This window comes from Panthera tigris, chromosome B1, assembly GCF_018350195.1.
Source record: "Panthera tigris isolate Pti1 chromosome B1, P.tigris_Pti1_mat1.1, whole genome shotgun sequence".
In the NCBI taxonomy this organism is placed as follows: domain Eukaryota; kingdom Metazoa; phylum Chordata; class Mammalia; order Carnivora; family Felidae; genus Panthera; species Panthera tigris.
This window is the reverse complement of record NC_056663.1, coordinates 63,122,841-63,138,262: the sequence shown is the minus strand read 5'-3', so window position 1 is coordinate 63,138,262 and position 15,422 is coordinate 63,122,841. Positions and strand designations below refer to the sequence as shown.

The window sequence follows — 15,422 nt, the reverse complement described above, 5'->3', positions numbered from 1 at the left end:
ATAGTTAAGGGGATCAGAAGTAATGGTGCCAGCCCAATTTGGAACCATGAAGTAAGTCAATGAAGGGAGCAGATGGAGAGTGATGAACGAAATAAGAATTGGAAATGCTGATCCCTCTCTCTTGGTTCAGTTCCTTCCAAACTCTGAAGTCAGTGCAGTCTTTGGTCTCATTTCTGCACTATTTTTACTCCTTCAAAGGGCCAGGACTAGAGTATGTGGACACAAAATTTAAGGGTGTGCTCAAAACCTCACTGATCAAGATAAGTAACATTTTAGCACCATTTTTGAAAAAAAAGAAAAAAATTAGCACCACCAAAAATGCATAATGAACAAAATATCAAACTTTTAGATAAAGACAGAACTGACTGAGCCCTGTTAGAGCCTGAGGCAAAGGGAAAAAATTAGTAAATTTAATCTGGTAACAAGAACCTTGTTTTAGCACATTGGAGCCTGAGTTCCAGGCTTTGTTCCTTCTCCTCATTCTCCCTTCCCAAAATGACTTCACTCCCTAAACTCTAGATCTGTATCCCATTTTCTGTTCTTGGCCTCCACTGTGCCAGAATGTTCATGGAAAGAACACTGGATTCTAGCCCTGGTTTCTTTTCACATTTAAGCTCTCATTCTTCTATAAAATCATAATTGGATTCCAAGGAGTCTTGGTAAGTGGTAGTGAGGTTGCTGATTTCAGGCTCCAGTCCCCGTCAACTGCTTTGCAGAAGAATTCTCAACCTCATCTGGAAGTTTGCTATTTAATTGTACACTACTAATCCATAAGAACTATCTATGTGGGGGCGCCTGGGTGGTTCAGCTGGTTAAGTATCTTACTTCGGCTCAGGTCATGATCTCATGGTCCGTGAGTTCAAGCCCCACGTTGGGCTCTGTGCTGACAGCTCAGAGCCTGGAGCCTGCTTTGGATTCTGTGTCTCCCTCTCTCTCTGCCCCTCCCCTACTCATGCTCTGTCTCTGTCTCTCAAAAAATGAATAAATGTTAAAAAAAAAAACAAAAAAAACTACCTATTCCATCTCCCGACTACATATTAAGAAGTATTACAAACTCAATTTTTGGAAGTTTTCAAAATATCTAGTATCAACTGTTTTGTGTCACTTGCTATGGAGTAGTAAGTAACTATAGAAAATTCTCTAAAGTTTTTTAACTTGGTAATGGATAAAAGTAAAAAATATTTTGGTATGTATACATTTCTCAATTTTTCTATTCTTTTTTAAAGATTTGTATTTCTTAAGTAATCACTATACTTAATTGAGGGTGAGGCTTGAACCCACAACCCCAAGATCATGAAACCCATGCTCCACCACTGAGCCAGCTAGGTTCCCCACACTTTTTCTATTTTTAATGTAACGTCTCCTGGGAGAATGTGTTAATATGTCAGTTTCCACACTGTTTTCTCTTCCAGTGAGGTGTTAACAAAATTTTTGTGTTTCATAACTCAAATAGTTATGCGTAACTAAATATGACTTGTATACACTGAGCTGTAAGTATCATGAAAATTTCAAATACTGTAAGTAAGCCAAAACCAAAATGTTTCTAATTCTTTAACTTTTGGTAAGAGACAGAGTGCAAGCAGAGAAGAGGGACAGATGGAGACAGAGAAAATCTTAAGGAGGCTCTGCCGTGTTTTCATGGAGCCTGACACAGGGCTCAGTCTCACAATCCTGGAATCATGACCTGAGCTGAAATCAAGAGTCAGACGCTCAATGGCTGCTTAACCGACTGAGCCACCCAGGCACCCTCCCCCTTTCTTGTAAGATCTTTTAATAATATTAGCTTTGAAAAATAAAAAAGTTCCAAACTTGCAATTTGACAAAACACCAACATGTTTTCTGTTAAGATACTCTTTTCCTGTAATGAGATTGTGGGTGACGGTTATTGTCCATACTGTAATTTTTGGAGTTCTTTCTGTTTTTTGAGTGTCTGAGCCTCTTTAAAAATCATTATTGGGGCACCTGGGTGGCTCAGTCGGTTAAGATTCCAACTCGGTTTTGGCTCCAATCACGATCTCAGGGTTTGCGGGTTTGAGCCCCACTTTGGGCTCTGTGCTGATGGTGCAAATCCTGCTTGGGATTCTCTCTCTTTGCCCTCTCCCCCTTTGTCTCTCTCTCTCTCAAAAATAAATGAACATTTTTAAAAATTATTCTTTAGGTTCTGTGTTTGTTTAATTTAAAAAGTGCACTTGTTATAAAGGAAGGGAGAGGAGGGAGGGAGGAAAGGGGCTCAGCCTTTTGCAAAGTAGTTTCCCCATAATCCTGTTGGATTAAGCATTAGTTTGCCCATTTTTAGATGAGGAAACTGAAACTCTGAAAATAAGAATAAACTAAAATCACACAGCTAGTAAACTGACACAGTTGGAATATAAATCCAAGTGCTTTCCAAAAGGTACTAGGATATAAGAGGAATTTTAAATTATTACAGACACATCTTTTATAATAAAATATGGCATAAAGAATCATTTCCTGACCTGTAGCTGAAAAATGGATCAAATTTTCTGGTGTGTAGATTTATGTCTCCTCTTGGAGGCAGACCGCTGGAGTGATCACCACTCCTGCACCTTGGCCAGAGACTTCTGTATCTTTGTTGAATTAAGTATGTGTGCCTCATACTGAATTCAACAAAGTTTGGATTCATTCCCTCTCAACTTTCCTTCTCTACTTTCAAGGAAACTTGGAAATTATTCTGCTTGCTTTAACTATTTTTTAAAGAGAAAAACAGCATAAAGTAAAAATAAAATTCTTCCTTTTATGTTTAAGCAGAATATTTGAAACTATTCTAAACATAGTTGTATAAAGGGGCTTGGCTTTTCTCTTTAAAAAATTATTTTCAAATGAAGAAAAACTTACAGATTTTATTTTTTTTTTAACAAGCTTTACAAGAGATCCAAAACAAAATGGAACACTTATACCTGTTACTTCTAAATCTCACTTCTGCTCTCAGGGAAACAGAAATAGGCATTATCAAGTGAATTTATAGATAGTGCGTATGTGCTTTGACACCACGTTTTCCATGCCAGGCACTAGAGCTTTCACTCCTAAAAACTCAATACTCTAAGAGGTTAAGTTGTACTATGTCATGAGCACACTATGAAGGCACACACACGTTATTTCTTTCCACAGGGTCAGCATTATTCAGTCATAAAGCAAAGTTAACATAATTATAAAGCAGGTTCAGGATTTCAAACTCAGTGACATTTCACTACATGATTAGCTTGGCTTCTTACAGGGCACACAAAGAAGAACATAAGGCAAACCACACAACAAACGAGATAACACAGAGGGAAGAAAGTTAATGAACCAGACGGGAAGTCAGTCTGTAGGCACGCAGTATGTGGGTCTGGTCTGGGTCAGCTCTCAGCACTTACTGCTTATTATGTTCAAGCAGTGAAGGAGCTCAGTTCTGTTCAGAAATCAGTGGGGCACAGCCTTTGGCGACAGCTGCCTTTTTTCGAGTGGTCAGACATAGAGGGGTCACTGTCTGAAGAGTCTGACAGTTTGTTGCAAAAATCCTCCCTCTTTAAGGGGATTTAATCAGTCTTGAGCCCTTGCAGACCTCCTCTGCGTCTGCTTATCAGTTCTGGGGTGTCGTCAGCTGGTGCTAGTCTTAGCAATATCTGGTAGCTGCAGTACCCTTAACTGCTTGCGTCATTGCTTGACACACAGGCCCCTACTTGCCATGAGTGACTCCATCTTGCTCTCCACATACTGTTACTTCCCCATCCCCATTTTTTGTTTACTGGATGAGAAACGGGTACAAAAGGATAACCCGCCAATTGCTTCCTGGCCTTTTGGCTAAGATCAAGTGTAAAGATCACCTGCCAAAGGTTACCCAAAGTAGCACTTGGATTTGAATTCCTGGGAGCCCGGTCCCAAAATCAGACCTTAACTGTCACTCTTTTCCCTCTATGCGTGCAGAAGCACGTAAGTACATGTGTGTGCACCTACACACATAACCATACATATATGTGTTTCCTCCTACGTATTAAAGGCTTGTCGTGTGCCCTCGAGGCCTTTACCTATGTGCATGAAGGATAGGGAGAGGAGGAGCAATTTAGCATCTTGCTAAAACAGGATGGAGGAGCCAGAGGACTACACGGCATCTCAGAGAGTAACAGGCATGAAAAATATTCCTTGGCTGAGAAACTGGATCCCTGATAAGCTAGGAAGAGCTTCAGTTCTTACACAGGGGGACTAAGGGTGAAGGCCAGATTGCCTCTGAACTAGTCTTATAGGATGTGAAATGATAATAATTCTTAAAAGCAATGAGTTCAAAAGAATCCAATGCCTAACAATCGACCCCTTAGTTAGCATATAGCAGGTTGGCTGGCCCCATCTGGTTGGATTATGCTGTTCCCTACGAAACATGGCCAGCCTTTCAGGATTCAGTGTATACAGATGGGGTTTCCTGTCATAAATGGTTTTTATGTCATGAACTGTGATAGGAAAGGACTCAAATTTTGTATCTCACAGCATTTAAATTAAAACCATACACTCACTCCACAGTAAAAGAACAAAGAAAAAGAGGGGAAGCAGCTGCCACCAGCAAAGGTTTAGGAACCACGTAACAGTATGTGGTGAGGATTCTCTAAATCACACCTGTATTTTATTCCCACCACTTGCCACTTCTTGGATCTCTTAAAGCCACTGAATTGCAGCCAATCATCCTTCCAAAATTCAAATTTTATTATATCATGTTAAGGCTTTAAAATGCTTTACCGGCAGGGGCAGCTGGCTGGCTCAGTGGGTAGACCATGTACCCCCTGATCTCTGGGTCCTGAGTTCAGGCCTCACATTGTATGTAGGGATTACATTAAAAAAAAAAAAAGCTTCACTGGCGTTTCTTTGCACTTGATAAAGATCAAAATCCTCAATTTTGCCTGAAAAGTATTGCAGCAGCAACTCTGGCCCATCTTACCAGCTTCACAAAGTCCACTTCCCATCTTTTCTATTTCATACACCTCCCTGCTTCCCCTTGAGGCGCCAGCCAAGGGCACATGATCCTTCATTTACCAAGTTCTTTAGAGTTACGAGCCTCCTCACTTGGCTCTTCCTTCACCGGTGAAGACTTCTACGGTGAGGACTTATTTAGAAGACTTATCCACAATGAACTCAAATTCATTCCTCAAATTTTACCTTACATATCACTGCCTCAGGAGAGACCTCGGGTAAGCCTGAGTTGAGGTGGGAAATAATTCTACAGGGTGGGACTGACCCACCCACTCCCCCACTGAGATGCAAATTGATCCATTAAGGTGACTGTTTCTCTTTCCTTTCAAGGCTTACTACCTCCTGACCTAGGATTCTAGACTACGTGAACCAGGTCCACAGCAGAGCTCTCCATTCCCTTCGTGTCAGAGACGACACGTAGGGGTGGTGGTGAAGCTTTTAAAACCAACCTGCAGCCTTACTTTGATCCTCAAATTGCTCATAAAAATACAAATAGCAAGAATATGTAAAAGGTTGCCACTGGGAATCAAAAGAGCACTTAATGACAATAATGGCTTGATTGCTGAAGGAGACGCCCTTATCTGTGTTCAAGGTCTCTTCCCCCCTCTCCCAAGCCACCCTGGGTCATTGAACATGCGCAGGCCCTCACCAACCCACTTCCGGAGGTACCGCCAATCCCTGCAGGGGCTAAGGGTGCGCCTCTGGCGAGGAGCCAGACCTTGCAAGCTCTTTGGGGTTTCGGGCCTACGCTGCACCAGGCTCTGGGGCCACAGCGATCTCCGGCCAGGGAAGGGCTGAGCGGTGCCAGGTAAGCTGGGTGGGCTGTCGTGAGGCTCAGCTGAGCAGGGGCTCCCTCAGCATCTAGTGGGCGCCAGACCTTGGGGCCGCAGCGTGTACAAGACTGGGTCTCCTCAGACCGTGGCGACGATCTCGTGAAAACTGCAGCTGCCTGGTCTCAGACCTGTAGCATCAGAATAGGAGTGGTGGGCCTGCTTTCATTAAGTTTTAAGAGATTTTGGTGTGAATGAGAATTTGGTGTGAATGAGAGTTGCTGGGTTATCTCCAAAGAGCTGCTGTCTGCGTTTGGTGGAAGAGAGGACGGAGGAGAGGTGGCAAGTTAAGTGAATGGAGCGGTAGCCATCGTTTGAGAACCCACTACTTTCCATTGCCCACACCTTCTGGTCAATTGAAACATCCATTAACCTTCACAAAGATCTTACAGTTAAGAACTATCATTACAACTTTGCAGATGAGCCAGCTTAGGCTCAGGCATGTCAAGAATCATTCAGTGTGAGGGCACCAGGTGGCTCAATCCGTTGAGCATCTGACTGGCTCCGGTCATGATCTCGGGGTTGGGGAATTTGAGCCCCACATTTGGCTCACTGCTGGAAGCCTGTCAGCACAGAGCCTGCCTCAGATCCTCTTTCTCCCTCTGTCTGCCCCTCCCCCATTTGTGCTTTCCCAATAAATAAATATTTAAAAAAAATCATTCAGTATGACAGCAGTTGAAACTGAGAGCTAGGCGTCTACCACAGGTTCCATTTATTCATTACTTTTTGAGCACCCATTATATGCCCAAGGACTTGAATAAGCTGGAGATACATTCCCACCAAGAAGCTTACAGTCTGGCAGAGGAGCTGGACCCTCACTTAAGGAATTACAAAAATAACTGTAAAATCAAATCACAACTATGAGGTATGATTCGATGGGGAGCTAGGTGAAGAGGCTAGGACCGGATCTTGATGGGTCTTTGAAGCTTTAAATTTTCCTTAAAGCAGTGGTTCACAAACTATGGTCCCTAGACCAGCAATATCATCTGGGAACTTAGAAATACAACACACCCACTGAATCACCAACTGGGAATTTGGCCCAGTATTTTTACCAAGATGTATAGGTGTTCATGATGCGTTCTAAGGTTTGAGAGCTACTTTCTTCTTCTTCTTCTTCTTTTTTTTTTTTATGTTTTATTTATTTTTGAGACAGAGAGAGACAGAGCGTGAGCAGGGGAGGGTCAGAGAGAGAGTGAGACACAGAATCCAAAGCAGGCTCCAGGCTCTGAGTGGTCAGCACAGAGCCCGAAGTGGGGCTGGAGCCTACAGACCGTGAGATCGTGACTTGAGCAGAAGTCGCTGGGACGCCTAACCGACTGAGCCACCCAGGCGCCCCAGAGCTACTTTCTTAAAGTAATAAAGGACTAATGGAATGGTAAGTGGTAAATAAAAGGATTATATTTGTGTTTGAAAAGATCAATGTAGCTACAGAATTAAAGGAATTGATAGGAGGCGCCGTTATGTTTTGGAGTAGAAAAGGGGTTCATACTATAATGGGGGGAGAGAAATGGGTAGTTGACCTAGAGTGGTAGCAGTGCCTACAAAGCTGCTTCTGTTAACTTTACAGTCTGTTAGTGGCTTTATTCTGAAAAGTAGGGAAGACTGATCTGTGTGTGCACTTGGAAAAGTGGGGCACAATGATACTTGGAGTGAATACCTATTATGTTCCTTGCACTGTACTGAGTTTTTTTTTTTTTTTAATGCTTATTTATTTTTTAAAGAGAGAGAGAGAGAAACAGAGCGTGAGTGGGGGGTGGGGGTCAGAGAGAGGAGACACGAATTGGAAGCAGGCTTCAGGCTTTGAGGTGTCAGCACAGAGCCTGACGCGGGGCTCGAACCCACAAACCATGAGATCATGACCTGAGCCGAAGTCGGATGCTTAACCAACTGAGCCACCCAGGCGTCCCCTGAGTCCTTTTCTTGTACATACTTTCTTAAAAGTATTCTATTTTTTTTCTTGATTTTAGTTTGTCCATTATGCTTTGCAATTTACTGTTACATTGGGCAAGATTCTTAAAACTTTCTTTAGGCCCTCAGTTTTCTAATCTGTGATCATTCTGTGCAGTCTTACCCCCAAAGCTATGCTCTCATCTTTCTTGGCTTACTCAGAAGTACCTTTTGAAAGTATTAAGTGACCATTGGAAGTCACTAAAGCCTTAGTAGCTATAATAACACCTAGAGTCAGCAGGTAGGCAGAGTGGCTTGGAAGAGACTGTATGTTTTATTTTATGTAGTTCTGTGTTGTTGGAATTTATTACAAATTCACTGTATTTTAACAAAATTAAAGATGTATTTGAAAATTCTGAAACTCCTTCCCTGCACCTTCAAAATTAATGTAAGAAAATGTCCTACATCACGTTATTACTGTGAGCCTGGTAGAAGTTAATGCCTTTACCAGTCACAGGGGACTTAGCAACCGTACAAGACATAGCAACTTTTAGGTTAAATATCAGTACTTTTTATATGTAAGTGCATACACACACAAAACACACACACACACACACATACATAGCTCAGCGATACTGTGGGATTGGTTCCAGACCACTGCAGTAAAGTAAGTCAAATGAATTTTGTTTCTCAGTGCATACAAAAAGTTATGTTTGCACTCTACTGTGGTCTATTAAGTGTGCAATAGCCTTTGTCTAAAAAGAAAAAATCAATGTACATACTTTAATTAAAAAATAATTTAATGCTAAAGATGCTAAGCATCATCTGAGTTTTCACTGAGTTGTTATCTTTTTTGCTGATGGAGGATCTTGCTTCTATTGATGGCTGCTGACCGATCAGGGTGGTGGTTGCCGAAGGTTGGGGTGGCTGTGGCAGTTTCTTAAAATGAGATGATGAAGATAGCCACTTCAATTGACTCTTCCTTTCGTGAATAATTTCTCTATTGCAGACGATGCCGTTTGATAGCATTTTAGCCACAGTAGAACCTCTTTCAAAATTGGGAGTCTATTCTCTCAAATCTTGCTGTTCCTTTATCATGTAATATTCTCAATCCTTGTTATGTAATATTCTCAATCCTTGTTATCATGTCAACAAACGTCACAACACCCTTTTAAAAAAATTTTTTTTCGGTAATGTTTATTTATTTTTGAGAGACAGAGACAGCAGGAGCAGGGAAGGGGCAGAGAGAGGGAGACACAGAATCCGAAGCAGACTCCAGGCTCTGAGCTGTCCACACAGAGCCCAACACCAGGTTCCACTCACGAACTTTGAGGTCATGACCTGAGCCGCTTAACCAACTGAGCAACCCAGGTGCCCCTAAACATCACAACATCTTTACCAGGAGGACATTCCATCTCAAGAAGCCACTCTTGTCCTCATCCATAAGCAGCAGTGAACTCTTCATCTGTTCAAGTTTGATTATGAGATTCCAGCATTTCCATCCCATCCTCAGGATCCACTTCTGACTCTAGTTCTTTTGCTATTCTCACCACACCTGCAGTTATTTCCGTCACTGAAGCCTTAAACCTACATGTGTTAAATGGCAGGCACTGTGATATGTGCCTTAATTTTGTTTTCTTTAATAATTGTGATATGAGATAGTATTATCCTCACTTTATGAAAAGAAAACTGAAGCTCAGAAAAATTAACTTGACCAAGGACAGGTAACTAGTTAAGTGGCAGTGTTGGATGAAAACCCAGTTCTGTCAGGTGTTGCTACCTCTCAATTTGTGTTATATGTTTTTCTGTTACAGTGCTGGAATCAATAAACTCCTCTTTTCCCCTTAAAAAATTTTGGAATAGGGGCGCCCGAGTGGCTCAGTCGGTTAAGCGTCTGACTGCGGCTCAGGTCATGATCTCACGGTTCATGGGTTTGAGCCCACATCGGGCTCTGTGCTGACAGCTCAGAGCCTGGAGTCTGCTTCAGATTCTGTGTCTCCCTCTCTGTCCCTCCCCCTGCTCACACTCTGTCTTTCTCTCAAAAATAAATAAATGTTAAAAAATTTTTTTTTCAAGAATTTGGAATACGTTATCAAATTTGGAAAAAATGCGACTATATCAAATATGAAAAATATAAGGTGTAGAGGGATGCGTAGGATGCCACGGGAGTATGAAGAAGGGACAATACAGCTTAGTCATTGAGTCTCATGCCAATTAATGCAATGTTGTATGAGTGTACTCAATTACTATAGACTCATCTTTTACAGCTCTAATTCAGGATAATAGCTCCTGATTTATAGAGTTGCTTGGAGAGCTTAATTGCACCAGTGACTACATGAAAGATCCTTAGCTTAGTGCCTGACACATAATAAATTATCCTAGAGAACATTTATCTTGGCCTGAGTCTCCCAGAGGAGCAGAACTTAGTCCCGAGGAAAGAAAGGAGGAAAAGGTGATCTAAGCAGTGAGTAGGTTGTGCAGGAAGGAGGACATAACATCTGTGTTTTAAAAAAATAAAGGCCAACTGCTTTAAGGGACCACAGCCAGGTGAAGATCAAGATAATGTATCAAGGGTTCAGAATGGTAAGCTAAGGGTGGAGTACTTTCTCCTGACTTCTGGAGAGTTACTGACAGGTTTAACTGAGAGGAACAACTTGAATCGGTTTAAAAAGTGAAGGTATGAGAGATAAGTTAAATTATATCAAGAAGCAGTAGGGGCACCTAGGTGGCTCAGTTGGTTAAGCGTCCAACTTTGGCCCAGGTTATGATCTCGCAGTTAGTTAGGGCCCCGCATTGGGCTCTGTGCTAACAACTCAGCTTGGAGCCTGCTTCAAATTCTGTGTCTCCCTCTCCCTCTGCCCCTCCCCTACTCATTCTCTCTCTCTCTCTCATAAGTAAATAAACTTTAAAAAAAATAATAAAAGCAGTAGGCAAAATGTAGAACTTGGGATAGTCCACAGGACTAAAGGTAGAGACAGAAGACAGTATTCTAGATTGAGCGATATTTAAGAGTACTAATAAGCAAGTGTAATGTGTGGTCAGTGTTTGGATCCAGATTAAAATCTAAAATAGAAAGCTGGGGCACCTGGCTAGCTCAGTTGGTGGAGCATGCAACTCTTAATCTCCAGGTTGTAGGTTTGACCTCCACATTGGGTGTGGAGATTACTTAAAAAAATAAAATCTTTAAAAAAAAAAAAAAGAAATAGAAAGCTTATTTGCCAAGAACAATAGGCATGGTGGCTGCCATTTATGTGATATTCTTATTTAAAAAAAGGTTGAGGGGCGCCTGGGTGGCTCAGTCGGGTAAGCGTCCGAGTTCAGCTCAGGTCATGATCTCGAGGTTCCAGAGTTCAAACCCTGTGTCAGGCTCTGTGCTGACAGCTCAGAGCCTGGAGCCTGCTTCAGATCCTGTTTCTTCCTCTCTCTCTCTGCCCCTTTCCCACTTGCGCTCTGTCTCTCTCTCAAAAATAAATAAAAATATTTAAAAAAAATAAAAATAAAAAAAGTTGTAATCCTCATCTTTCAGGTCAAAGAAAGGGATTCTTCAAAAAAGTTGCATGGGTTTTCCTAAAGTTACACACTAAGTAGCTGAACCAGGATTCAAACCGAATGGCCTTTTAATGTTAGTCCTTACATTATGAAACATTCCCTCCCATAGCATGTGGCTGTGATGGCTTTTGCTTGTGCAGGCCCAAGACGCTGTGTCAATCCTTGACATTGGGAATAATTTAGAAATGGAGGCTCTCTAGAATTACTGCATTTTTCCTATTTTGCTTATAGGAAGAGTAAGTCTGTGTAGTAAACGAAGTTGCTAGGTGACCATGACAAAGCTAATTTCAAATGTCAAAACCCTGCCCATAATTACTGTTCTTACTGTCTTTGGGTCATGAGGGAGAGAGGAAGAGCAAAAGTTGAGAAAGTGTTTGTTAGTGGGAGAAAGAGAGAATATTGTATTGATGGTAAAATGGCTTACAAACTTGGAGGAGTTTTATTAGTTTAAAATTGGGTGTGGTGGGTACCTTAAAAACCAGCCCAGAAATTTTCTCCCTAACTTTTTCATTTTGATGATTTCAAACCTATAGAAAACTTGAAAGGATGTGCAATATACATAGGTAAACCTTTTGCCTGGATGCACTAGTTTTTAACCTTTTGCTACACATTTAAAATTATTGAACCTTCTGGGGCGCCTGGGTGGCTCAGTCGGTTAAGCGTCCGACTTCGGCTCAGGTCACGATCTCGTGGTATGTGAGTTCCAGCCCCGCGTCGGGCTCTGTGCTGACAGCTCAGAGCCTGGAGCCTGTTTCAGATTCTGTGTCTCCCTCTCTCTCTGACCTTCCCCCCTTCATGCTCTGTCTCTCTCTGTCTCATAAATAAATAAATGTTAAAATAAATAAATAAATAAATAAATAAAAATAAAATTATTGAACCTTCTGAAAGTGCGTTGCAGCCATCAAGATGGCCTCCCCCACCATGTGTCAATATATATTGCCTAAGGACAAGGACATTTGGCTTCTCACCTATGATAAATTAATATGATAAGCACAATACTGATAGAATATGATACGTAGTCCATATTGAAAGTTTCCCATTTGTCCCAAAAGGGTTCTTTTGGTTGTTTATCTTTTATTTATTTTTTTGAGTTTATTTATTTATTTTGAGAGATGGGGAGAGAGAATTCCAAGCAAGCCACACACTGTCAGCATGGAGCACAACGTGGGTCTCTAACCCAGGAACCCTGAGATCATGACCCAAGCCAAAGTCAAGAGTTGGATGCTTAACAGACTGAGCTACCCAGGCGCCCCTAGTTGTTTTATCTTTAATTTTGCGATCCCAGATTCAGTCAGGAATTGCATGTTGTAGTTGGCTGTCGTATTTGTTTAGTCTTAAATCTGAAACTTCTTTTGTGTTTGTTTTTCATGGCATTTACATTTTGAATAACACATACCGATTGTCTTGTAGAATGTTCCGCGATTTAAGTTAGAGTACTTGTTTTTCATGATTGGATTGAGATGGAGTATTTTTTGGAAGGATATTTTTTATAGGTTTTATTGTTGTTTTTGAAATGTAGGAGATAAATGAATCTATAACTACGGATTCCTGTTTTTTCCCAAACCTCCACCTAGTAATTCCAGTCAGAGCTGGAATTACTAACAGATGTTAAAATTTTAGCATTTATTAATGAGTCTTAGGTGAATGTTTTCATACATTGGTGATTGTGGTTTCATATTTTTAACTTAATGTCTTTTCTCACCCATAGGAAAGATTCCTAGGCTTGGACCTAAAGCTGCTTTCTTGAACAGGAAAGTCATTAAGCCTGTCTTTACATCATCGAGTGGGAAGAACAGCAGCCCATCTAATACATTCTAGTATGCAATAGACTGCAGCCTGTTGGGTACTCTTGGCAATAGACTCTAAAGCTAAAGGGAGGGGGATAAACACATTTATACAGGAGATCATCAACATGCCAATCCAGTGAAACTGAAAGCTGGTTAGTTTTCAAGGTCTGTGGGAGGATATCCACTGCTCACTGGGTCCTGAGTGCTTTACTAAAGGACTTATAACCTTACCCACCACCTTTGTTCACAGCTCAATGGAGTTTGTGACAGCCCTAGAAGACCTCCAAACAGGGGCTAGCTGCCCCATCTGTCTGGACTACTTGAAAGACCCAGTGACCATCAACTGTGGGCATAACTTCTGTCTCTCTTGCATCAGTATCTCCTGGAAGGATCTAAATGATACTTTCCCCTGTCCCTTTTGCCGTCATTGCTTTCCAGAAAGGAAGTTCACAAGCAATCCCCAGCTGGGCAATTTGATTGAAATTGCTAAGCTACTACAGGTAAGAAGAAGCAAGAGGAAGAGGAAAGAAGAGAAGCTTATATGTGAAAAGCATAATCAGGTTTTGACCTTTTTCTGTCAGAAGGACCTAGAAGTTTTATGTCCACAGTGTAGTTTCTCCACTGATCACCGGAATCACTACATTTGGCCCATAGAGAAGGCTGCTCCTCATCATAGGAAAAGATTAGAGAATTGCATTGAACCATGGAAGGAGAGAATTGAACAAGTGGAAAAGGTGATAATGATGCAAACCAGAAAATCATTGGAACTGAAGAAGAAGGTGGAATATAGGAGGGAAGAAATAAAGTCTGAATTTGAGCAACTTTTGTTGTTTCTCAAAAATGAGCAAGAGACTGTTCTTCGGCAATTACAAGATGACGAAGTGGACATTTTAACAAAACTAAATGAAAACCTGACAACATTTTCGAATCATCTTTCCACATTAAAATATCTACTAAAGGAGATTGAGGGCAAATACATGAAGTCAGGGCTGGAATTTCTAACAGATGTTAAAAGTATCTACCATAGATATAAAACCTTAAAGTCCCCTGAACCTTTTTCATTCCAATTAAAGGAATATGGTTACCATCTTCCTCCACAATATTCTGGCCTAAACAAAATTATCAAGCGATTTCAAGTAGATCTAATTCTAGATCCTGAAACAGCACATCGTAGGCTTATTATCTCGGAAGATAGAAAAACTGTGCAATATGGAAATAAGATGCATAGCTTACCTCATAACCCAAGGAGGTTTTATCTCTGCCCGGCTGTTCTGGGTTCTGGGGGCTACAATTCTGGCAGGCAGTATTGGGAGGTGGATGTGAAAGATAAGCCTGAATGGATTGTTGGTGTCTGCAGAGACTCTCTGCCCAGAAGGAGAAAGAATCAGAATCAACCAATTTTAGTGCAGGATGGATTATGGGGTATTGGGCGATGTAGTCAGAGTAATTATATTGCGTTGGGTCCTAAAAAAATTAATCTGCTGCCAAAAGTAATACCCAGAAAGATTGGCATTTTTTTAGACTGTGAATTGTGTGAGATTTCTTTTTACAACTTGAGTGATAGATCTCTTCTCTATATTTTTAACTACTATTTTACAGAAACACTCTGGCCTTATTTCTACACTGGAACTGACTCAAAACCTCTTAAAATCTGTACAGTAACAGATTCTGAATGATGAACTATTGTAAAATTCTTAATTGTTTTTTTTTTCTATTGAGGCAGTGCACAGAACTAAGCCAATTAATCTAGTCTCAACAATTCTGTTGTTTTTGTTGTTGGTTTTTTGTTTGCTTTGTTTTGTTGCAGTTTTAGTTTTTCCTTTAAACAACCAGAATGGTTTTTATCTCTGTTTCAGCAGCTTCTAGAAAATATAGTTATAGGGGCACCTGGTTGGCTCAGTGTGTAGAACATGGCAACTCTTGATCCCAGGATCAAGTCTGAGCCCCACATTAGGGGTAGAGTTTACTTTTTTAAAATATGGTTATGGGACACCTGGGTGGCTCATTCAATTGGGCATCTGACTCTTGATTTTGGCTCAGGTCATGATTTCGCAGTTTGTGGAATCGAACCCCACATTGGGCTCTGAGCCGACAGCATGGAGCCTGCTTGGCTGCTTGGGATTCTCTCTCTCTCTCTCTCTCTCTCTCTGTCTCGATAAATAAACAAACAGGGAAAAGTCTGGTTATGCCTACTTTACAGATAAATTGTGGGATCAAATTGGAGAATGGTTTGGAAATTCTAATAAAATACCTATAAAATATGTTACTTTAGAAGTCTAGTAATTGTCATTAAAAGTCCAGTAAATTTTTTTGTGTTGCCTACATGTTTTGCCATAAAAAAATACATAAGCCTTTATGAAAAGCATCCATTACCATGCCAGGACCATGTGCTCTATAAAGGTAGCCACTTTGAACT

The 15,422-nt window shown here is 41.1% G+C and overlaps 1 protein-coding gene across 1 annotated transcript; it reads left to right on the top strand.

The window, feature by feature from the left end:
• The first annotated feature begins 13,260 nt into the window (after positions 1–13,260).
• On the top strand, positions 13,261–14,891 carry LOC102955127 (tripartite motif-containing protein 60-like). Its single transcript, XM_007084232.2, has one exon. The coding sequence runs from the start codon at positions 13,261–13,263 to the stop codon at positions 14,680–14,682; it is 1,422 nt and encodes a 473-aa protein (XP_007084294.1). The 3' UTR covers positions 14,683–14,891.
• The last annotated feature ends 531 nt before the right edge of the window (positions 14,892–15,422 follow it).

What these genes read in the sequence shown, in the direction of transcription:
- LOC102955127 (XM_007084232.2), top strand. Translation starts at nt 13,261, where the DNA reads ATGGAGTTTGTGACAGCCCTAGAAGACCTCCAAACAGGGGCTAGCTGC.